Genomic DNA, 24,433 nt, shown 5'->3' with positions numbered 1-24,433 from the left:
GCATTGTCTTCCCCCACCCCTGCATTCCTCTCCTGAAACAAAATGAAAATAGAGCAAAGGGAATTGTTAACATTGAAATGTCAAAGATCAAGCCAGCCTACCTAATCATGAGATTGGTTTGGGGGAATCGTACAATTTAAATCATTTCGTTGTTAAAATTGTTATTTAGAATTAACAATAAAAGTATTTTCTTTGGGTCACCTTATTTAAACTAGGGACAGAATGGAACATTTGGTTCTGTTTGCATTTGAAGGCAAATCTATGAAGCCTGCACTTCCCAAAACAAAATGCAGTCATCATTTGAAAAAAGGGGGATTTTCAAAGATAGCTACTGCCCAGTTTTACTCACTGTTTCTCATTTTAGGTAGCTTTTTCAAAAGCTCCTGTTTTAAGAGTCATGGGATTCAATAAAAACAAAGGTGGGCTTCTTTTTACAGCAGGGGAGGGGAATCTGTGGCCCTCCAAATGCTGCTGGACTCTCAGCTCCCATCTGCTCCAGCCAGCATGGCTAGTGGTCAGTGACAGCAAGTGTTGCAGCCTCACAACATCTGGAGGGCCACAGGTTCCCCATTCCTGATCTACAGGGATGGGGAACCTATGGGACTTCATGTGTTGTTGGGTTACAGTTTCCATCATCCCTGACTACTGTGCATGCCTGGAGTGGATGAGATATTCTCACCCCTGGTTAAAAAGACTGTGGTAAAAATTAGGAAAAGCAAATTGGTCAGCTTCAGTCTGGTTCTCATCCACCCACCCCCCATCTTAGGTTCAGTTCTGCACATCTTTACAGCAGTTCACATTTAATTATTTGCTTATATTACAAAAAGCTGCTTGTGAGAATTAATTTAAAAGCAAATTTCTCCTACAGTCCACATTTCGTATGCCATTTTGCCTAATATGTACACTTTGGCAAGCACTTTTCACTATTATAATGCATTTTTATAATGTTATTTTCATTAATATGTGCATCTTGAGGCTCACTTCCCCCGGTAGCTGTGTTTGCATGAACATCACACAAATACACATTACACTGCTTAGCAAAATTTATAGAAATTTTATCTCTTCTAGACAATCGTATGGAAGTCTGTTCAAAGTGAAGCCTCGCTTGATTTGTTAGCTCTTTCTCCGAGCTTAAGTATACTTGGGCAGCCAGCAAGTGTGTTTGAAAGATTGCTTATCAGGACCCAAGTCCCATTGAACTCCATGGGGCTTTACTTCTAAGTAAACATTATGTTACAAAAATGAGGACATTACAAACAGACAACCCTTCATCACTATCCCTTCAGTGGAAATTTGTTTTTTTCTCCCTCCGGTCTTCTGTTTTCTCACCTTCATGCACTCAGGCAAAAATATTTACCGTTTTTGTCACTCTGACCCTGTTCCCCCCACGCTTCTTAAGCCCATTCACTGGCTTCCTATCCGCTCCTGGCTCCTACACAATATTCCTGTCCTCCTCTCGAAAGCTCTCAATGGCTTTGCCCCTTTTTTATCTCCCTGACCTTATTTCCTGACATGTCCCTTCCTGTGACCTTCCCTCCTCCAGCTTTACTACCCTGAGCCAGCCAAAGGTCTTCTGCTTCCTGAGATGATGCCTCCCATTTTCTGTTGTTGCCATAATTCCTCCAACCACTTCCTGAAATTGCTCTAGGTAACTACCTCCCTTATTTCCTTCGCTAAAGCTTAACTGTTCCAGAAGTCCCGTGGGACACCTCCCTATTCCACCAGTGGGGAACTATTTTTTAACCCGAAGGCCACATTCCCTCATGGGATGGAACCAACAACAAAAGGACCAACGACAAAGTGGTTTGGGCAGTAGAAGGGATTCTTACCTTGGGCACAAACACCAGAGGGGTTTACACACACACACACACACACACACACACACACACCTCTCTTTCCAGGGGCACAATAGGTGTTATCATTGTTGAGAGTTATATACCAATCAGGTAAAAGTAGTCAAGGAAGGCAAAGGCAAAACTGGTGAGGGGTGTGGCCCATGGAGAGATGCAAGGGATGACCTCTCTCCACATTTTCCCAATTCCCATTGTAACTAAGCCAGGGTATGCATTATGATCTAATCTCATAGGGTTGTATCCAACAGAGTTCTAAGGCTATGACTCCATCAGTCATGATATCTTCTTCTTCTTTGATGATCACTCGTAGCAGAGTAAGATTTTCTTCCATGAACATGGTCTTAACAGTGAATCCATAAGTGACTGTGGGTGGAGGCCAATTCTGGATCCACAAGTCTTTCCACTGGGGGCTTAGGTTTCTGGGCAGGAGTTTGAGCGTCTTCAAAGTCCATGACACTTTTGGCAAAGGCTGTTCTCCAACTGGAGCACTTGCAGGCCAGTGTTTCCCAATTGTTGGTGTTTATAGTACATTTTAAAAAAATTGTCTTGAGAGAGTCTTTAAACCACTTTTGTTGACCACCAGCATTACACTTTCCATTTTTAAGTTTGGAATAGAGTATTTGCTTCAGAAGACGATAATCAGACATCCAAACAACATGACCAGTCCAACGAAGTTGATGTTGAAGAATCATTGCTTCGACACAGGTGATCTTTGCTTCTTCCAGTACACTGGCATTGGTTCGCCTGTCTCCCCAAGTGGTGTGTAAAATTATCTGGAGCCACTGTTGATGGAATCTTTCGAGGAGTTAGAGATGGCATTTATAAGTGGTCCACCCGTCACAAGCATACAGTAAGGTTGGTAGAGGTGGTAGTATAATAGGTTTGTAAACAAGCGCTTTGGTTTCCCTGTGAATGTCCCTGTCCTCAGACACTCTGCTCTTCAATCAGGAGAAAGCTGCACTTGCAGAGCTCAGGTGATACTGGATTTCGGCATCAATGTTGGCCCTTGTGGAATGATAACTGTCCAGGTAGGAGAAGTGATCAACACTTTCCAACATTACACCACTGAGTTGGATTTGTGGCACTACAAAGGGGCTGTTTTGTGCTCGTTGGTGCAGCACTTTGGTTTTTGGGATGGTTGAAATATAATTCTCTTAGAATCATAGAATTGTAGTATTGTAAGGAACCCCAAGGGTCCTAATCACAGAACTGTAGAGTTGGAGGGGACCACAAGGATAATCTAGTCCAACTTCCTGCAATGCAGGAATATTTTGCCCAACATGGTGCTTGAGCCCACAACTCAGATTAAAAGTCTCATGTTCTACCAATGGAACTATCTGGAGAGTGCCTTCTACTCCAACCCTCTGCAGTGCAGGAGTCTCAACTAAAGCATCCATGACAGATGGTCCTCCAACCTCTGCTTAGAAGAAGCCCACAACCTCCCAAGGGAGACTGTTCCACTACTGAACAGTTCTCACTATCAGAAAGTTTTTCCTGATGTGTAGTCAGAATCTCCTTTCTTGTAACTTGAAGCCATTGGTTCAAGCCCTACCCTCCAGAGCAGGAGAAAACAAGCTTGCTCCATCTTCCATGTGACAGCCCTTTAGATATTCGAATATGGCTATCATATCTCCTCTCAGCCTCCTCCTTTCCAGGATAAACATACCCAGCTGCCTCAACCATTCCTCATCAGTCTTGGTTTCCACTCCCTTGATCATCTTAGTCACCCTCCTCTGCACACATTCGAGCTTGTCAATATCCTTCTAAAAGAGTATTCCAGAATTCTCCTTACAGGACTGAGCATTCTTTCCTTCTCCTCTCCCTGTGTGCCCTCTAATCTGTTTTGTAGGCTCCTCTAGAGGAGATTTGGGGATGGTAAATATGCACATTGGGGGAAGGAGAGGATCGATCTCTATTGCCCTCACAGGAATCCTTACTCTGGCTCCCACTAGCGTAATGAGTTTATTCAACAATACGGTCCTTATTCTTGACATGCCTCCATTTCTCTGTGGTTTCCCTGAATATATTGTAGATTGCAAGCTCCTTGGGGCAGAGATCTGTCACACCTGTTCTGTGTAAAGTACTATCTACAGAGATGGCAATATATAGACAATGTTAATACTAATGCTAATAATAACAGAGAGGCGTAGGACTGAACTGTAAAACTGCACACTGACAACATTCCTCTGCACAAGTACCTGAAAGAAAACTCCACTGAACACAGTAGAGTTTATGAGCATACTTGCTTACGGCTGAGTGTGCCTTTCCCCTCTTCCTCTCCTGTCCCTTTTCCTCTTATGTATCATGTTTCTTAGATTGTCTTGTTTTTAATTTATTGTACACAAGCTATTATAAGAGCCTTTTTGGTTGAACAGTGGGTAGTACAAATGCTCTAAATAAATAAATAAATAAAGGAGAGGATGGCATTTTGTTGCAGGCTGTTTCACACAAAATATAAAGAGTGGTGCCTATTTGGGTGCCTGTGTGAACACATAGCAATGCTACTGTTAAAACATGCACCAGGTAGAATGAACAGTAGGTTTGGCTCCCACAGCACTGTTATTCACAAACATATTGCACAAACAGTGTACTTTAGGCACAAAGTTGTGGAAATGTTTTTTGGGTGCCACATGTGAAAATGTCTTAAGATAAATATGATTTATTTTTTTTTGTGGCCTTCTTGGTTGCAGAGCCAAACCCTGCTGGTTTTTGAAAGATGCTGCCAGAGACAATCTCTCTAGGAAGACAAGTGTCCCAGCTGCATTCCTGATGACAGCTACCAGGATGTTAGATACCGATATCATCCAGATCCAGCACTGAAATGCTTACAACAGAAACACTGCATCTCTAAGCCAGCCTTGGAAGGTCTCCTGTTCACACATTACAGGTTTATGTGGATAGAGTACATTTTTTGATTTGGGCAGTTCAACTGCTGTGTGCACAGGTAAACACTCTGCACACTTGTTGAATGTATGTGAACATACCTCTGAAACAGATGGAAATTTTTCCTCCAATTTTAATTTTAGGTGTGATTTCCGCATAGACCTATGGAACTCTGTGTAAGCTCAGAAGTACTCTCACCTTTTATTTTTACTGTAGGTGACTGAAAGCAGGTTATGGAAGGTGCAACCAGGTACCAGGGTATGAATGCCTAACTTCCTAGAAAACTGGGATAACTTCTAATAAAATGCCTTTTGAGAACTCAAGTTCTGAGGATAGGCAGAGTGTTGACGGAATTTCTCTTTTCTTAAAAAAAGACATCCTAGAAGCCTTTCCCTCAACCACTCAGATTAGTTTTAATGACTCGGGAGAGGGACTCTGTACATGCTCAGAGGCAAGCTCGCCTTAAAAAAAACTTGCTATGTTCCAAAATTGAACATTGGATCTTGGAGCTTCTGGATTTCGGGGTTGTAGAGAGGTTGGTTTGAGCTCTTGAAGCTGCTTCCTCCACCGCCTCTCTTTCACTCTCTGCTGCAAGGCTGGTTGGAATCAGCGGGCGAGCAGCAGCGAGATCCCTTTAGGGACGTCTAATGGGCCGATTCCATTTCAATTGGATGACGCCACTTGGGTAGCATTAAGAGCTACGGGAAAGGAAGAGCAGGGAAGGTGGGGGGGAGAACAGGGGGAGGAGCTAAAAACCCGCCCCGCCCCCTCCTGCTCCCTCCATTCACAAGCGCGCAGGCTAGAGCGGCTACATTCACAAAAACAGCTCCACGCGCTGTAACCAGAGCCCGCCCCTTCGGAGACTCGCCCCGCCCCGAAGGAGGGGTCTTGCCTTGTTTCATCCGGAACGGCTCCGGTCGCTCTCCCGGCGACTGTACTTAAAACCACGGACGCGGCTTCTCCCCAGGGCGTTCCTTGGATGGAGTCCGCGGGAGCGCATCTGATAACAGCTCTTGCATCCCAGTCGAGGTGAGTGCCCGCGGAAGGGATGGATGGATGGAGCCATCCAACCTTCTTCCGCGTCCTACTCCGAAGGGTTTATCAGTACCAAGGGAGTGCTGGCGCAACTTGCAATCTCTTTCTTACCCCCAGCACCTGCGCTACGGAGAGGTCCTGTGTTTTTTACACGGGGTGCTGGTGGTGGCGGCGGCGAGGGATGCTCCGCGCTCCTCCAGGTGTTGGGAGGGAGCGTCGCTTTTCCCTTCTTGCCTGACGCGAGAGCTTTCGCGTTCAATAGAGTTCCTCATCAGGAAGGTCGAGCAGCGGCTGTGGGGCGAGCATGGGTCGCGCTGGCTGACAGTCGCGGCCCCTGTTCAGATCCATCAGCTTTGCTGCTGGAGGAGCGGCGGGTGTTCCTCTCTTGTCTCTTCAAGAAACGGTGGCAGCAGCAGCAGTAGCAGCTTCCCGAAGCGAAGAGTTGCTTAAGGCAGCAGCGTGGCGCCGGTCTCCTGCCTAGGCGGGACTCGACGGCGCTCTGACCCATAATCGGGCAGCCGCCGGATCGTTTCTTCCTGCCTGGCCTGGGGGATCGCCCTGGGCACGCTTTGAGGGGGGCCTGGCGGGGATGGAATGGGGCGAGGCAGGAGGTACCTAGCCAGTAAAGACATGAGAAGATATTTCAGTTGTTGGAAGGGGTCTCTTTGTGAATGCGGGGTGGGGAGAAGGCGACCTTGATTTGTGTTGCCTCATTTCAGGGTAGAGTTGCTTGTATGAATCTGTGGAAGATCTATTCGTTGGCTGGGCGGGGTCGCTCTTTGATGCAGGGGTCGGCGATAGAGTGCTGTCTCGGAACAGCTGCTTCTTATGTGATGGAACCAACCTGACGTCCCCGCAGAACTGCCACTTTTAGAAAAGCGGCTTCTCTCGACCGGAGGGGCTCGGTTCCCTCCCGGGATAAAATGATTGATAACGTTAACACGATTAATAATTAGTTAATAATCCATTAAACGGGGGTGGGCAGTGGTAGGTAATTTCAGACTCTGGACGCAAGGGCCCTATGCAACCCCCTCTTTAGAGGGTAAATGTGTATTGCTTCACTTCGGTAAGCCAAAATGTGCTGGTTGGGGCGAACTCCTGCTTGTTCGGCTTAATGGGGCTTCGGAACTGCCTATCCTGTTCATTCCCCCGCCCCTCTCCACCACAGTATATTAAGGTATATTTAGAAAGAGTACGGAGTTGTTGAGACTTCAAGATTGTGGGATCTAGTAAGGTATTTTTGTTAGAATACTGAGGTCCACCAACCAGAGGTAGCTACAAAATTGTGACAAGGGGGTGGGGGAGCCATAAGCAAAAAGGTGTGTGGGGAAGCCATTTATCTCCTGCACCCATAATTCACACATTGCAAATCTACATCTGAGTTAACACAGAATTGTACAATCTGCACCAGGATCTGGTTTAATGCTCCTGTTTCACAGGTGAGGAACACTGAGGCTAAAAAGAAGTGTTTAGCAAAATACACCCCCCCAGAGGGTTCACCACCTCTATTGTTCAGGTTCACTAATTGTTGGGTAAATATTAGGAGTTGAAAATCCTTGCAGACCTGCTGAAAATTGTGCAGTCGATTCCCACCTACCTTCAACCCCAAACTGCTGTATATTGCATAACAAAATCCTTGCTCCCCTAATAATAGTCTTTGCCATGCCTTCATTTCCCCCAGATTAGTTTGGCAGATTCACCTTTGGTCAAAGTGCTAAAAAATAGCCATTTATATATGTGTGTGCATGTGTTTAAGGGTTGGGCAAAGTCACGGGTGATAGAAGTCTCCACGGCTTTTCACTGTGGTAGCTAGGTGAAACCTCCAAGTTCAGAAGCAGTATACCTCTGAAAATCAAATGATTGAGGCAAACCACAAATGGAAGGGTCCTTGCTTCTTAGAAGCTTAAAAGCCTTCAAGCTGTGTTGGCTAGCTTGGGAATGTTTGAACGAGGGGCTCCTTGGTCTGGTCAGCAATGCTGCCCTTTTAAATTATTTGCAGGAGTGATGGAGGGTTCATATTCAGAGAACATAAACTTGGGGAGGTGTTAGATGTGCCAGAGAAGGGAGAACAGGTTTTTTTGGGGGGGGGGCAGGGATGACAGGTGTGTGATGTTTATTATGTCCATTGTAGCTAGAGTGGGATTTGAGGGATAATTAGGGTTGGAGATGCATGGTATCAAACAGCATACCTGATTATACCTGCCAGCTGCAGCAAGTGACATGTGATCTGGTAAAAGGTGTAGATGTGGGGCTTTCCTGGTTTTTTTTTTTTTTTTTGTTTTTTTTAGGAGATCATGAACTCATTTAGGGAAAGGGCTGAACTCATTCAATAGCAGAGCACATGCTTTGAATGCAGAATGCCCCATATTCAATCCCCAGCATCTTCAGGCAGTGCTGCTGCTTGCCAGTGTGGACAGTGCAGAGATAGGTGGACCAGTTGTAGAAGGCATCCTCCTGTGTTCCTAACTCCTACAGGCAGCTGGGAAGCAAAACCTGAAAGGGGGCTGATGGACTGGAGGGAGAGATTCAGTACTGGGGCTGGGGGAGGAGGGATTGAACCATCAAGGGTGGTGATGAAAGGATGCAAGAATGCTTGATGAGGCAAAGGGAAACTTGTTAGCAGTAACACACCTAGATAATTTAAATTCCATGGGCAAGGGATGTGTTGGAAAATAATAAAAGAAATTAAGCAAGGAAATTGGCATGCCTCCTTAATTGGGGTGAGAGGGTAGGCAGGCTGGTTATTTCTAGCTAGCCAAAAGGTTTCCAGTTACTGAAAGATCTTTTACTCCTTAACTCCTTTGCCATTACAGCAGCTTGATGGAGTTGCTGCCCATTAATAATGCTTTAACTACATAGTATTTGTATTGCATATTGCAGGTGCTAAAATTGCTTTGCAGGCATGGCACTGAGAAATCCTTGCAAGGTAGGCAGGTAGCATTACTCCCTATGGCAGGTGGGGGGCTGAGGCTGGGATGTGGTGGTTCCAAGGAACCTTCAGTGCAGGCGAGCCCAGGAGTAAGTTTTCCTATGTTCACTGGGGTCTGCTTTTGGGATAAGATTGCAGCACTTGTGAGTTTGTGACTGAGGCAAGGATTTCATTGAGGACTTTTGAAGCTGCAACTAGCATTCTTTAGCCCTTTGCTACACAGGCATCCACCCCACACAAGAGAGGTCAGTATTGTTTTAAAAATCCAAATTCTTTTTTAATTAGGCCACACCCTCCTGGATGGGACCAGGTTGCTGATGGAAAAGATGCTCCTGGGATAAAGCAGGGCTGTCTTGTTGAATAGAGTTGAATAAGGAGAACAATTATATATATGCATGCATGTGGTTTGTGTGCTTGAATGGAAGGAAATGCTTTATGTGCAGGCTCCAACCTGTCTGTATCAGAATATTCACACTCAAATCCATGTCAATCTCCCTGTTTCAGGAAGAAAACAAACAAACTGCTTATCAGTTCTGCCTAAATAGAAGCATTTTGTGTAAATCAAAAGTGTATATCTTCTTCTTGGACCAACTCTTCCATTGGCATAGAAGATTACCTGCTTATTCATTTGTTTCTAATGATAAGGTAACCAGGTAACAGTAGTCTTCATGAAAAACTGGGATGGGATAAATAGTTCCCTGGATGATTTTAGTTTTGGGGTTAACAGTTGGGGAAACAATCACTTTCTCTCCCCTTCTCCTGATCTGTGTAGGAACAATGAATTGCCAGTTTCTAGCTGCCCCATAGATCTGTGGGGACTAACATTAGGGTGAGCAAATCTAACCTAGGGCTAAATCAAAATTGCAGCCCAGCCAACAAATCATCTTTGCTGGACAGTATTTGGGTAGCATATGAAATGTCTGCTCCAGTGTCCGCACTCATTGCCTCGGTTTGTAAAAATCAAGGCTGCACAAGATTTACTAAGCCTGCCATGAAACTGCACGCTGTGTGCCCTTCTGTGCAATATCTTGTGGGTGTGTTGGGCTGAGCATCACAAGAAATGATGGGGAGTACAGTCAGAAGCACTTTCTTCTTCTTCTTTAAAGTGTCCAGGTGCTCTGTGGGGTGGCAAAGGAGAAAATAGGTCCCCAAGTTGAGTCATGGCTTGAGTGAAGCCTTTTTTTGTAAATTGGGAGGGCCACACTCAAACTTGCTTTCCACCTTGCTTCATCACTTTGGTGTCGGGGAGTCATGTTAGCTGGTTGGCAGAGGTGTGTGACTTGCCTTCTGCCGAAGAGCGAAGGGGGTCATTAGCTCCTCTTGTCTGTCAGGCGCTGCTTTGCCATCCTTTTTCAATGGCTTGCTCTGTAGTGTGGCTTCCCCACTCAGCTGCTGCGACTGCCAACTCCTTTCTATTCACCCTCTCTGCCTCTCTCCCCTTTTCCCTTCACTGCAGTATCTATTTCAGTCCCTCCTGCCGGCTGGATTGGATTCATCGCATCCGGAATGGCAAACAATTTATTGTCATTCAATCCTCTTTTCTCTCTTCTTCATCTTCTCCCTCCCTCCCCTCCCTCCATCAATCCTGTTTGGTGCTGGAGAATCTTGCTGGGTCCTAAAGGTTGTCCGGTCAAAATTTGGGCTCAACTAGGCTAGCAGGTGAATAATAGCTTTTACAGAAAGGTTGTGCTTCTGGAAATTTAAGATGTTGCCTTATACGGAGCCAGACCATTGATCCATCTAGTTCAGTATCATCTTCACTGATGAGCAGTGGCTTTGAGGACCTTCCCCTTCCCTATCTGGAGATGCTGGGGGGTGGAATCAGGTACCTGCTGTGTGAAAAGCATGGTCTCCACCACTCAGGTGGGCCATCTGCACATTGGTGGCTGAAATTCTATGCTGAGAGAAGCTGAAATTGTGCATTCAAACCTCCCTTGGTGGTCTTAAGGACTAGAAGCACTGTGTGTTTCATTGCTTAACAAAAAATGAAGATTCTTAGGCTACCCAATCTGATGAGTCCTGTCTGTGCATCCTGTTCAAAGTTTCAAATTGGGCAGTGTAAATTTGCAGGACTACAGAATGGTGCTTATTGGTTCAAAGTTGTGGCATTGAACCCATGCCCAACAAACAGCTTTTCAGCTTAAAAAAAAAACAACCATCCTTGCAATTGCCTTGTGAGGTAGGCTACTTGGAGAGTTAGCGATATGTCTGACCAACCCAGATGAATGGGATATTTTACTTGCATCTATATAGAAAGACAGCTTTTTTTTGGGGGGGGGGGGGATCCTGGTTGATAAGATTGGTTGTCAACCAGATCAAGCATTGCACTTCTGGCCCAGAATAGGGGCTGTGAGGTTCCAAGTCAGGCAAGCCTGCCCTTGCTGGCTGTATTGCTCTGAGCTCATTTCATTGTGATGATTGTGGTTGTTACATTAATATCCCACCTTTCCTCTAAGGTGTTCAAGGCAGCATACATAGTTCTCCCTCCTTCCCATGTTATCTCCACAACAACCCTGTGGGGTAGGCTGAGAGAACAGTGACTGGCCCAACGTCACCCAGTGGGCTTCATGACTCAATGAGGATTTGAACTCTGGTCTCTCAGGTCCTAGACTAAAACTCTAATCACTGCACCAACTCACTCTCTGAAGCACCTGATCCGAAGTTCAAACTTGTGCCAGAGGCAGGGCTTAGTTTATCTACCCATTTAGCTTAGCTTCCTCTTCACTGTGCTTTTCTGCTGGATTGCATCTCATGCTAACTATACAGTCCTATACATGTCTTCTCTGAAGTACCATAGAGGGCACTGACTCCCAGGTAAGAGGGTATTGGATTTTCAGTCTTCACACAAGAGTTTACATGTGCCTCTTTCTCCCCTCTCTGCCAGCTAGCAGTACTTAATGCAGCTTGTCAACATGAGGCTGAATACAGAAAAGAAATAGTATGCACTCTGTAGTAGTCAATGTAGATTTTTAATCTTGCATGGGAAGCTGATTTAAGAAAAGGTCCATGTCAGCATTATGAAAGTGGGGCAAATCCTCCATTGGAGGAATAGGTAAAAACATGCTGGGTTTTGCAAGCAGGAACAAAGCCATGCAAATTCCTTAATATGCATATGGAGAGAGATAACCCTTTTCCTTTGCACAAGGAGGACCTTGCCCTCTGTGCGATGCCTGTTTTAGCTTCTATGCATTAGCAAAACTTTCCTCAACCTGGATGCCCTCCAGATATTGTTGGACTACATCCCTCATTGGCCAGAGCTAGTCTGATCAATGGTTAAGGACAATGGGAGTGGTAATCCAAAACATCTGGAGGGTACCAGGTTGAGGAGGGCTGCTCTGGCACTGAGATGCTTCCACCACCATCCAGAATGGGGGTATACTTCAGCAGAGCCCTGCAGGTAACTATGGCTCTCTCCCTGTCTGTTTACAGTCCAACAGATAAACTCTACATACCGAATGCTTGCAGCTCTTTCCTGAACAATCATGAGAACAGTGATGTATAATGGGTACGGGGAATGAGACAATGTTGCTGTATCCAGTGGTAGAAAATTTCCCAGTGCACTGTTTTTCCATAGAAAAATTTCCATTTCACATGTTCATAAGCAACAATTAATGGGTGCCAATTGCAAAAGCAATATTAGGCAAGCTTTGCAACTTCAGAGCTTTAAACTCTGGTTTCCTAAATACAAGTAAAATAAAAGCATGCTAAATTAGATCACACTCCAGGGCAGCAGAATTCACACACACACACCCCGAAGCAAAATGCCTGAATTTGCATAGGAAATATTTACAACTCAACGTCTTCCAGGAAACTCACATCATGGCATCTCCTCCTCCCTGGATTTAGAGGTGCATGATGGAGCTGGTATTGCTTTTCTCAGCCTCTTGCAGCCAGCCAGCCAGCCAGCCAGCCAGCCATGCTGCATCACCCAGCTGCATCCAGGAGCTTTACTGCCATGAATTTCTTGAAGAGTGAAAGCCTTGTGCTCTTTGCCTGCCAAACTTGGTGAGCATGAGGGGGGGGGGGGTGTTGCGTGTGTGTGAAAGGAACGGAAATGGAGAAGAAGAAGAAAAGGGGAGGGGAGAAATGAGGGTGTAGAAAGACTGAATGTAGGGAAAGAAAAGATGCTGTTAAAGAAAATGGTCCTTTGCCGTGGGTTCCCCCTCTCTGAGTTCACACCTCACCATAGACGCTATTATCCACTTGTTGCCACTCTCTGTGGTCAGCGATTGTACCATTTTCCAGCAGGAGTGAACCAAGGTATGTGCTCTTTACTCTTCCCACTGCTTGCTTGTTGGGCGAAAGGGAGTGAACAGGCAGAAACCACAAGGAGCAGTAGCCAGGAGGCCCTGGGAATTGTGTGAATGGGCTTTGATGGATACCCAATAATGCTGACCCCTGACGTTGGCTTCCTAATGGAGAATGCATTGCAAAGAAAATGCTGAGCTGAAAACATAAAGCACATGTTGTTGGTGAGGTAGCACCCTTCACTTGGTAGGCAATGAGCCTCCTGGGTGATTTTGTGTACTCTGGCTTCCAAACTTTTTGGGCATAGAGTTACAATTCCCAGCACCCTTAACAAACTACAGTCCCCAGGATTATTCAGGGGAAGCCATGTGCGTTAAATGCATGGTAAATCTGGCAGTCGTTACAGTTTCCTCTCCCGTATTGTATATTTAAGGTTCCTGTGTATTTAAAGTTCCTGTGTTTACTCTGGTAAAAAAGAAGAAGAAGCCGCCTTCTGCACATGCTCAGTTGCTGAAGACACATTATGACACATGGGCCTGATTCGAAGAAAGCTCTGGTCCCTCTTCTCTTCGCACCTGCCACCCCCACTCCCCCAACCTAATCCTACAACTCTTTCCAAGCTCTTCTTGCCTTGCCTGGAAGCTCAACTTTGCTTTAAATGAATCTGGGCTAGCTGTTTTTTTCCCCTTTGGCAGGAGGAACACCCAAAGTAGTGCTGGCTTTTAGCAATCAAAGGAAGATGGCTCTTGATCTTCACTCTTCTTCAAGGTCGACCTGGCTAACAAAAATCAATCTTCCCACTGCTCTTTTCCTCGTTTCATCCTGCTCAGGCAGCATTTGTTACCAGCTTCTCTGGCTTCATTGAGTCACTTGCCTATATAGAGACTAGTTTGCTGACCTTAAAAATGGGGGGGGGGGAGACCAGTCCCCTCCTCTAAGGAGGGAGAGAATCCTAAAATTGTAGGGAAGAATAGCCAGTGTGGGACTTTTTGGCTTAAACCATAAATAGCCCCCTACAGTGATTTTGTCTTGGCTCCTGAGAGCCATGGGTAGGGATGGATGACTCTTTTCATTTCTCATTTTCCCAGTCATAAGTTCAGTTCTCCAAATTTCTGCATGAACCTGTGACATATAACACTTTTATATGTAATTTTGCCAGCTGTACACATTTTTGCAAGCCATTTATCCTAATGTTGTGTTGTTGTATTATATTGTTACCAGTTCTTGCATTATTATGCACACTGTCCCTTAATGTGTGTATTTTGGTCTGAGAACTGCAGTGCAAAATTCAGAGAAGTGTTAATTTTGAAGGATGGCTGCATTTCAGTTCCAGTATAACTTCAGAAAGTGTGGCTTTTAGATGGGCTTGCATTAAAAATTAACCAAATTGATATTTTTCTTCTTCTACTAGCCTTGGTGTTCTGGACCCTAGTTTGAGTAGCCGTCTATTGCCCCATACTGAATAACTTTTTCTCAATCTATCTCCCCCTCCCTGTCTTCTTGGGGATTCTAGGGCACTTCTAGCATGGGCTTGGTTTGCAGATGGGTTGTTGAGATATTGCAGATGGGGTTGTGGGCAACTTCCTCCCCCCCCGCCAACCTTACCAGATTTTCTCTGGAAAGGGTCAATCTGAATTAAATGGTGGTAGGGATATGGGCTGGGTCTCCTACACTGTGAGAAGGTTGGCATTGCTCTGTGGCTGGAATGAGGAGCCTCCAGATGCTACTGGACTGCAACTCTCATCATCCCTGATCAATGGCCATGCTGACTGTGGCTGTTAGGAGTTGCAGTTCAGCAGCATCTGGAGGGCCCAAAGTTCCCCATACTGTATGGGCATGTAAAGGAAAGAGTACCCAGTCCCACTGTGCACAAAGTAGCAGATGAATCAGGGGATCATGTTGTTTTTCAGATCAGATGCCTTGTACAAGCCAGGTGCCACCTTGCCTGAAAGGGAGGGTTGCAATTTTAAGCCACAAGATTTCCAGAGGCTCCCAACATTAGGTGATAGCAATGCTTAAAAAACGAATTGCCTGATGTGTGTTAATAGGCACAATATTTCTTCATGAGTACCAGCTGTGCCTTGCTGTTTTTTAATTGGTAGTTCCAGCCCACTGCAAGAGATACATGTCCCACCCCTCCCTCCATAAAAGTTCCTGATCCAAGACTATCAGCCAGACACAGCGTTTCTCAACGTTGGGCTGCCAAATGTGGCTGGACTGTGACTCTTACCATACCTAGCTAGCTGGACCAGTGGTCAGGGATGAATCATAGAATTGCAGAGTCAGAAGGGCCCCCAAGCACCATCTAGTCCAATCTCCTGCAATGTAGGAATCTCAGCTAAAGCATCCCTGACAGATGAACATCCAACCTCTGCTTTAAAACCTTCAATGTAGGAGAGTCTACAACCTCCTTGGGAAGTCCATTCAAACAGCTCTTACTGTCAGAAAGTTCTTCCTGATGTTTAGTCAGAATCTCTTGTAACTTGAATCCATTGGTTCAGGTCCTATCTTCAGAGCAGGAGAAATCAAGCTTGCTCTATCTTCCATGTGACAGTCTAACATTTGGGGACCAAAAGTTGAGAAAGGCTGCTAGAGCATAGATGTCTCAATTTCTCCTCTGCCCCAACAAAATGTCTCGATTGGTCTTTTACTGTTGTGATTTAACAGTGGGGTGGACTCCCCCCCCCTTTGCTTTTTGTTTCTTCTCCTGCAGGACCTTCTGATGTTCCCTGCTGACTGGAGCCTTCATCCTTCCCCAGAATGCCCTTTCCGGCCAGCACCACTGAGCGCAGCTCTGAAGACACCATGGCTTCAGCGCCTGAGGATTCCCAGCAAGTCCTTTCCATCGACCAGATTTGTGCCATCCGTGCCACCAATGACTACGTGGAGAGACCTGCCTCATCCAAGCAAGCTCCCTCCACTCCATCCCAGTCGCAAGCAGCCCACAAGCAGGAGGTGGCTCAGGAACGCCTGGTGCCCACCACCATCCAGGACCTTCAGCCTGGCCAGCCACCCCTCCTGCAGCCTCTGAGCCATTCCAGCACTGCCAGCTCCATCTCCCACAGCACCACAGCCTCAGAGCAGAGGCTCATCACACCATCGCACTCTAGGCACTCGCTTGTCCGGAATCAGCCCCAAGCAGGCGACCCAAATCCTGAGGAGCTGCGGAAGGGGACATCTGAGAAGCCTCGTGCCGCCCATGCTGGCCACCTCTTCATCTGCGAGGAATGCGGCCGCTGCAAGTGTGCCCGCTGCATGGCGACACGCAGCTTACCCTCTTGCTGGCTTTGCAACAAGCGCTGCTTCTGCTCACCAGAGAACCTCATTGACTATGGGACTTGCCTCTGCTGTGTCAAGGGCATTTTCTACCACTGCTCCTCAGATGATGAGGACACCTGTGCCGATGACCCCTGCTCTTGTGGCCCGGGATCCTGCTGTGCCCGCTGGGCTGCCATGAGTTTCCTCTCTTTGTTCATGCCCTGCCTGTGCTGTTACTTTCCCACCTTGGGGTGCCTCAAACTTTGCCAGTGGGGTTACGATGCCTTTAAGCGGCCTGGTTGTCGCTGCCAGAACCACACCAATACTGTCTGCAGGAAGATCTCCACCACAACCAGTGGAGCCACTCTCCCTAAGACTTTGGACAAGCCAGTATAACTTCCCACAGGAAGTGGGCAGGGGGGGGAGGGGGGAACACCTGGCTGTTCTTCATCATTGTGTTGTTCCTTCAGGTTCCCCTACTGGAATCTTACAGCTTGGGAACAAAGCAATGATGGAATAGCCAGCCAGCTATGCAAGCTCCCTTTGGAGCTTGTTCCATGATAGATATAAATTGTCCCTGTGAGCAAGATTAGGCTCTAGGGCTTTTAATGTGTCCTCAACATTGGACAAGTAGAGTGGGAAGCTGAGGCATGCACTAAATCAGCATGGTTGGTGGTGGTGGATGGGGGGGGGGAGGGTGTAGTTTTGCTATAGGATGGCTCAGGATTCTGACCTCCAGAATGCCTTATGAGTTGCTCTCCTGTGGTGGGTTTTAAAAACAAAACAAAACCAGAAAGCAAAAGGGTATTTCACCCAAGCACTATGATAGCCTGAGAAACAGTCTATTGTAAAAACAAAACAAAAAACAAAACCCATTATTTTTTCACTTCTGGTACCCATCCCTATGGCTTGTATTCTGCTCCTTCTGCCATGCACAATTTGCAGATGGGGGAGAGGCTAGCAAAACTGTAGCAAATGCAAGGTCGCTGGGCCAAGTGTGGGATGGGCACCTTCGGTAGTTCCTGGCTGGGGAGATGCAAAACTGTTGAGGGTTGATAGCCTCCCTAAAAGGAGGAGAAAGCCCAAAAGCTTATGTGTCTTTTTTTAAAAGGAAGGAAGGAAGGAAGATTGGTTCACCAATTTAGGGTAAAACCTCTTTACTTTTTGTAGGCGTGGCAAAAGTTGGAATCATCATTCACTGTAGCAACAAAGGGGTAGTTTAAAGAGTCTTGCTAGCCTAAAACAAAGCAAGCCCTCAATCTCCATTTCCTCCTAAGCTTATCTGGTACCAGATACCATGGGCAGTCACTGTGAGTTTAAAGCCAGAAGTGACTCCTGTGGCTGATCTTAAACTGCAAGGCATTTCTGGTGTCTTGCAGACAAAAGTCACTTCTATGGTTGATGTATCCTTTCTCCCATCTCTTCAAGAGCAGAGGCCTTCTCAACCCAGTCAGATGGCCAGAGTACAAGAAGTATATTATTATTATTATTATCATTATTTTAAAATTTAGCACCCACGACACAGTTTCTCTTTGAAACAGTGAGTGTTGTTGTTGTTTGGTTTTTTTTTTAAAAAAAATCTCAAGGGAAAAGAGTTATGGTTTCCTTTGCCTGAAAACCTTAGCTTTCAGTTAGGTATATCCTGCAATTTGAATAGAGGGCGGGACATATGCAGTGCAATGGGTTATGTTTGTCATTGACTCCTCCCTGCCTAACCCAAAGCACTTTGGTTCCACTTGAGTACAGAAGGATGATGTAGGTATGGCTCAGAAAGTTTTATGCTATGACTTTTAGGAGAGACTGACCCAGGAGCTAAGGAGCAGACATTGTGTGCAGGAGGTTCCATACTTGGCACCTCCAGGAAGGGCTTGGGAAGGCTCCTGTGTGAAACTTGGAAGATGTGCTGCCTGTCAATGCAGATAGCACTTTGCTGGCTGGATGGCTGATCTGATGAGGTATGAAGAAGGTGTGATAGCTCAAAGCATTATATATACCTTTTCAGGTAGCAGGCAAACCTGTGGGTTATATCCAAGACTAGTCCTATGTAGAGAATAGGACTGTTGACATAGAGCAAGCTGTTGCCATTAATGGACATGACTACCTTGGGTTCATTACTTTTAATGGGTCTACTCTGAGTAAAACTTGGTAAGGTACAACCCCATGTCTCCTGTGGTCAAAGGAGCAGTCCCTCTGATCCCCTGCAACTCTCTAGATATTGACTTAAAACATCTGTCATCCTTGACCACAGTCTGTGCTGGTGGGGGTTAATGGGACTTGGAATCCAACAACGTATGGAGGGCAGCAGGTTCCCCACCCGGGCCTTATAAAAAAATGGGTGGGGAGAGGGTGGTGGTGACAAAATGTGTGCTACTCAGACCCTTTGGTTCACATTCTTGTTCCTAAATTTGCATGTTGCTTCTGCTTATTTTCATATTAGTTTTGTAAATGTTTAACCAAGGCGGGGATGAGAAACCTTTTTCAGCAAGAAGGCTGCATTCCCATGTTGGACCACATACCAGGGGGGCCACATACCAGTGGTGGTGGGTTCAGCTGCAAAAGTGGGTGGAGCATGTGGATGTGGCTGATCTGTGTAGATTCCAAGTCTGCAAAAGCTACATACGACATCTCACCATCCTTGGTCTAGGCAAGCAAATGACATTAATTATAGTTCAAGGACGCATTCCAGCCTAGCGAAATCATTCAAGGGGCGTGTGGTCCCAAGGGCCATATACAGAGGTGTAGAGGGCCACATTTAATCCTTAGGCTTCAGGTTACCAGACCTGGACCTAGGGAGTGAAAAGGAGATGAAAACGGCCCACACACATTGCCATCCCAGAGGAATGCATGATAGGTAGACGCCAAAGCTAGGCCTGCTCAGCATGTTCTCTGCTGCTCAGGTTGCAAACCTGTGGCCTGTTAGTCAGGGTTCTGCAATCCAGCAAAGAATGGTGACTGAGCCACTGTTAGGTTAAGTTGTCCTTCTATGATCCCACGTTGTCCAGGCATGCCTTAGACCCACCAAAGGGAATGGTTTTAGAGTTGGGTGTGGTGCTGCTTCCTTTTGAGGGCACTGCAAGTTGGGTGCCCAAGCATGCAGACCACAGAAAACACCCCGCCAATTTCTTCTCATTGTTTTAGAAGTTGCTTTGATTATATTTTTGAGTGTGCAATTGTTAGTGACATACATTTATGATGGCTTGTGATAACCTGCTATGAATGGTGCCATAGACAAGATCTGGCTTCTTGGTACATTTCTGCTAATGCCAAAGGACTCTCTTAAGCTGTGTGCATTATGCCAGTTTCGGGCTGCTTTGTTTATTGGAGTACTTTAGAGGCTTCTTTCCAGGGGTTTCTTGCACTGTGTTAAGTGGAATGTGGAAAGTGCCAGAGGCTGTTGTTCGTCCAAATCTTGGTTGCCACTTCTGATCATAGTGGCCTCCTTTTTGTGGATTTGGAAGCATTAATGCCTCTTATTTTTTCCCTTCTAAAACTTTTTTCCTACCCCCCCCAAAAAAAGAACCCTGGTAAAAGGGTAGCTTCTTTTTCGAAAGTGGGTGAGAACAGGGCATGGTTTTTTGCAAAGGTCAGAACAACATACCCTCCAACATTTCTCCGATGAAAATAGGGACGTCCCATTCCATAATGATAATTTTACTATTTAAACCCCACACACCTTACTGGGTTGCGCCCATCTACTCTGGGCAGCTTCCAACATATATAAAAACATAGTAAAACATTTAAAAAACTTCCCTATACAGGATTGCCGTCAGGTGGCTTGGGGGGTCGGATAACTCCATACCCTCCTACATTTCTCCGACGAAAATAGCGACATCCCAAGGGAAAGTGGGACATTCCGGGATCAAATCAGAAACTGGGATGGCTTCTCTAAATCAGGGACGTCCCTAGAAAATAGGGAGACTTGGAGGGTCTGCAGAACAACAGAGATGGTTCTTGTCTGACCCAGTCAAGTGAAAATAATCACTCATGTGTAGCAGTAGAGTCCTTCTCAAAGACCCATGGACTCTCTTGCTGCCTAGGCACGGTCATTAGGGGTGTAAGGGGGCTCCTTTTTCCATTCCTCCCTGTGTTCATTGTATGAAGCACTGTTTCCACTGCACTGCAGTTCCTCTTCTACCAAAACCTTTGTTAATCGTCTTGCTGCCCACTGTGGTGAAATTAAGTAACTTATGTAAATCACATTCTCATTAGTTATTCCACGTCATCCATTTCAATACAAAGCAAATGTAATGCATATATGGGAGGTGGTGATGGGGGGACGTAAACAGTTAGGTATGGCTAGTAAACTGAAAACAAAGACAGTGAATACTGATTGTATTTGTTAAAATGGTTTCTGTTCCGGATATGGGATTAATAAGTGAACACCAGCAATTTCTGCTCCCGTTTCTGTTGCGAGGGTGAAACAGCATTGTATTTGGTCCCATTAGTTTGCATAGCCGCCAAAAAAAGAATATTTTGGGTCTTTGGGCCCATGCAACTCCCTGAAGTAATGTTGCCTGCTTTCTCCCTTGACCCCTTGTTACAACAAGGTTATATCCTCTGTTTGAAAGCACCTGTCCTTTGTCAGGATGCTCCTCCAGAAAGCCCCTTGCATTTGAGATCCAAAAGGACCACGATACTATGGGATTCAAGACACTCTCACCCTCTGTTGGGTAAAAAAAAAAAGGCATTTTGTATAGTGTGTCCTCTAAAATTGTGTCCTCCTCCTCACCTCATACAAAGCATAATACCTGCTCATAATCTACCATCTCATTGTGTATAGATATATTTTTACCACACTTTTACCATTAAAAAAATATTTATTTGAAATGTTTATTTTAAAGTTATTAAAAATTGCATCTTAATGTATTTATTATAACGCTCTTAGTTGTGTGCCTCTTTTCCTCTCTTTCTCTCGCAAATCTAATTAAGCTGTTGCTGAAACAATGCTGAAATTTGAAAAAAAATTAATTCTATGGGTGGTGTTCGAAACCACTTCAATGCAGCTATTCAATAAAATATATATTAATTTTGAATCCGTTTCTTGTTCTGGTCTTTGTGGAAGGTGTAGTGCAACTACTGAAAAGGCCCTGTTACAAGTCTTTGTGGGAGGTGTAATGCCACTACTGAAAAGACCCTGTCAGACCTCAGACAGTGGCAGGAAGCCCTGGGGCTAGCTTATGAGAGGGCAGGGGGAACCTGTAAGTGCCCAGATGTTGTTGTTCTCTGACTCCTGTTCATACCAAGCCAGAGCCTTGCCAATAGTCAGGATGATGGGAATTGTAGTCCAACAACACCTGGAGGGCCACAGGTTCCCCATCCCTGCTGGAGAACAATGCTGAGTTAGATGGAACCACTTTGCATATAGCCATTTTAGAGATGCTGAGTTCCTTGACACAGGTCTAGCTCAATAACTCGGGATGTGGGCACTTGTGGGTACAACCCCTGTAAAGCACCCACCACTCTTTTTTGAGGGTGTAAGAATGAAGTTACCTTTAATACAAGGAGAAAAGTTCCTACTACTTCAGGCACACTGGACTAGGCATTCCTGATACCCACGGGGGAATTTATAACGCTTCTTTACAACAATAATATACCATTTTTATAAGGCAGCTTCTTGTACCCAGGACTACAGAATTCAAACCTCTCAGGGCCTGGGAAGACAGAGAGACAGACACCCCTGTCTCTTTCAAGCAACCTGTTTATCATTCATTTGTCCTGATTTGTTTGGCGGAAGTTATTTCATACCAGCTTTTCATCCAGTCCGATACGTTTGTGGGAAAGTTAGGTGACATTTCACATAGCAAGTGCCATTGCCCACTATTCTGTGCATTTTCCACAAAAACGGCCAATTTTGTAAGAGGCTGGAAGAAGCTTTGTTGTGCAAGAGTGTGGACTCGAACTTGTAAGGATGCAGCCTGAAATTTTCCAGGATGTGCTTGAGTCCAACCCAGAAATAGCAGCAGTCCACTTTGGTGTTTGGAGAGGGGTCATAGTGTTGTGACGTGGGGTTTGTGATTTCAGCTCTCTTGACATAATATGCTGGAGTCAGTTCTCTAGTAACACTTCTTCACATAGCTTAGTGGTGGAGCACAATACCATGTACTCAGAAGGTCCTAGGTTCCATTCCTAGCATCTTCATTTAAAGGGACCAGGCTGGGGTGATGGGAAAGACTTTCTGCTTGACTGTTACTTTGACACTTAATATTGGGCTAGCTAAGTAGCCTGAATTGATATTAGGTAGCTTCCTGTGTTGCGTCCCTGCTAGAGTAGTTTACCTAAAGCCCTGAAGATCTTGCTGAACTACAACTCCTGTCATTCCTGGTCATTAGCCCTGCTTGCTGGGGGAGTTGTAGTTTCCTAAATAATAATAATAATAATAATAAAATCAGAGGGGAACCACAGGAAGTGATTACAATAAAACCAATCACCAGAGCACAATAATAACAATTTTGACAACCATTCCCATTAGTTAATATAATCAAATTCATATCTTTAATATATTTTAAAGCATATCTTCTCACAGTTCTCTGTGATTTTGGTGGTCTCCCCCCTCCTGTTTCTTGAGAAAACAAATAAAATCAGATCAAGTTTCACAAAATGAATCTATTCCCTTTTGCTCTCTTTATGCTTGGACTTGAGCAGCTAGTATTGCTGCAAATATATTTGTTCATATTTTATTATACCATGCTTCTAGATCTTTAGAGTTCCTTTTTTAAAAACAACAACAATCTTATATGGGATTTTTGTCATTTTGGCCACTGAATAATAGCAATGCTAATTTGTACCCTTCTATATTTCCTTCTTTAATATAATACCACATTTTTCAAAGATATCGTTCTAAAATCCGTTCATACGTCCATACATGCTTCCTGCATTGTATTTCTGCCTGGGTAGTTTACCTAAAGCAGGTGTGAGGACCTTTGATGCTCCAGACATTGCCAAATTGCAATTCCCATCATCCCTGGCTACTGGGCATTCTTCCTGGGACTGAGGGAATTGCAGTTCAGCAACATTTGGAGGGCCAAAAGTCCCCCCCCCCCCCCCGGCCTAAAGCAGCAGGTGGCACAGGCTGCTGATGTTTATGTTATAGTGTATGGGGAAAATTGGTCCACCGATTGCTGCCCACTCCCTCTTTTGCAATCAGGCATCGTGAGCACTTTAGCTCAGAAGCGGACAATCTTGGAGTGCAGGAGCTCATTGTCATAGCTCCCCTCGCTCCCCTGTCCCCACTCCAAAGGAGAGCTGAGCTGTCCTGATCCGCTGTTATTTTTAACTGATAGCTGGGTGAAATGAGCTGGCCTTTTCCAGGACAAATAACCTCTATGAGGCGAGGCTGAAAGCTTATAAGATTGTCCAAAAAGTGGGGGGGGGGGGGAGGAGCAGGGCAGAACCAGGAGCCTACAACAGCCTTTCAGAGAGGCCAAAGTGCCAATGGGTAATGGTCCCTAGAGACATCATTTTTATTGGGCATTATTCATGATTTGAGCTATACACGATTCAACTAACAATACGGTTAGTGCCTGCAAATGTTTGGGAGTGTTCATACTGCCTCATTTCCCTGATATTGCCCTGCTGAAATCCTGTCCAGTATGGTTGGGTATTTTTGCCCAACAGAGCGAGAGTGCCCCTCTTGATATCAATAAAGCAGTAACATAACATAGCATAACAACCAGTGCTGCATTATCCAGTAGGCAGAGTCAAGCACCAGCCAAGCAGAGGCACAAAATGCAGAAGAATTTTTGAGAAAGAATCTGACATTCTATATTAAAAAATAAATAAATGAAACAAACAAACCAAAACCCTTCAAAGCATCAAAGTAGTCACCATGGGGAAAAACAAAACTTTGCTAGACTTCCGTACTCGCCACCAAACTCTTCCCCCATTTCTCTGTTCTCTTTTTATTACTTATCCCCACCTAAACCATAGGGCGCCCTACTGAGGTTGACAGAAGTAATGCAAGGAAAGCATATCTTGCCTTGTGCTGCATGCGACATACATGCATGTACATTTCAGCATGTGTCATTTCAAAAAGTTTCATTTTACAGTTTAGTATTTTTTTACTTTTATTTTGAATTACATATGGGTAGCACTGCAGTCTTAAAGCATCTAAAGGTCTTAATCCTGCCCTGGAAACAATTAATAAAGCAGAATGATGTGCAGATGCTTCAGTATCAATCTATCAAAATTGTGCCAGTGATATGTTGCAGAATGCACCTGCAGCCCCCTC

At 45.3% G+C, this 24,433-nt stretch overlaps 1 protein-coding gene across 1 annotated transcript; it reads left to right on the top strand.

Annotated features, from left to right (window-relative positions):
* The first annotated feature begins 5,625 nt into the window (after positions 1-5,625).
* Positions 5,626-21,239, top strand: SPRY3 (sprouty RTK signaling antagonist 3). The gene is made up of 2 exons (XM_028715684.2): positions 5,626-5,765; positions 15,662-21,239. Exon 2 carries the CDS (start codon positions 15,709-15,711, stop codon positions 16,600-16,602), a length of 894 nt encoding a protein of 297 aa, XP_028571517.2. The 5' UTR covers positions 5,626-5,765; positions 15,662-15,708; the 3' UTR covers positions 16,603-21,239.
* The last annotated feature ends 3,194 nt before the right edge of the window (positions 21,240-24,433 follow it).

This window comes from Podarcis muralis, chromosome Z (assembly GCF_964188315.1).
Source record: "Podarcis muralis chromosome Z, rPodMur119.hap1.1, whole genome shotgun sequence".
NCBI lineage: Eukaryota > Metazoa > Chordata > Lepidosauria > Squamata > Lacertidae > Podarcis > Podarcis muralis.
The sequence above is the reverse complement of the archived record's forward strand: the minus strand, read 5'-3'. Positions and strand labels throughout refer to the sequence as shown.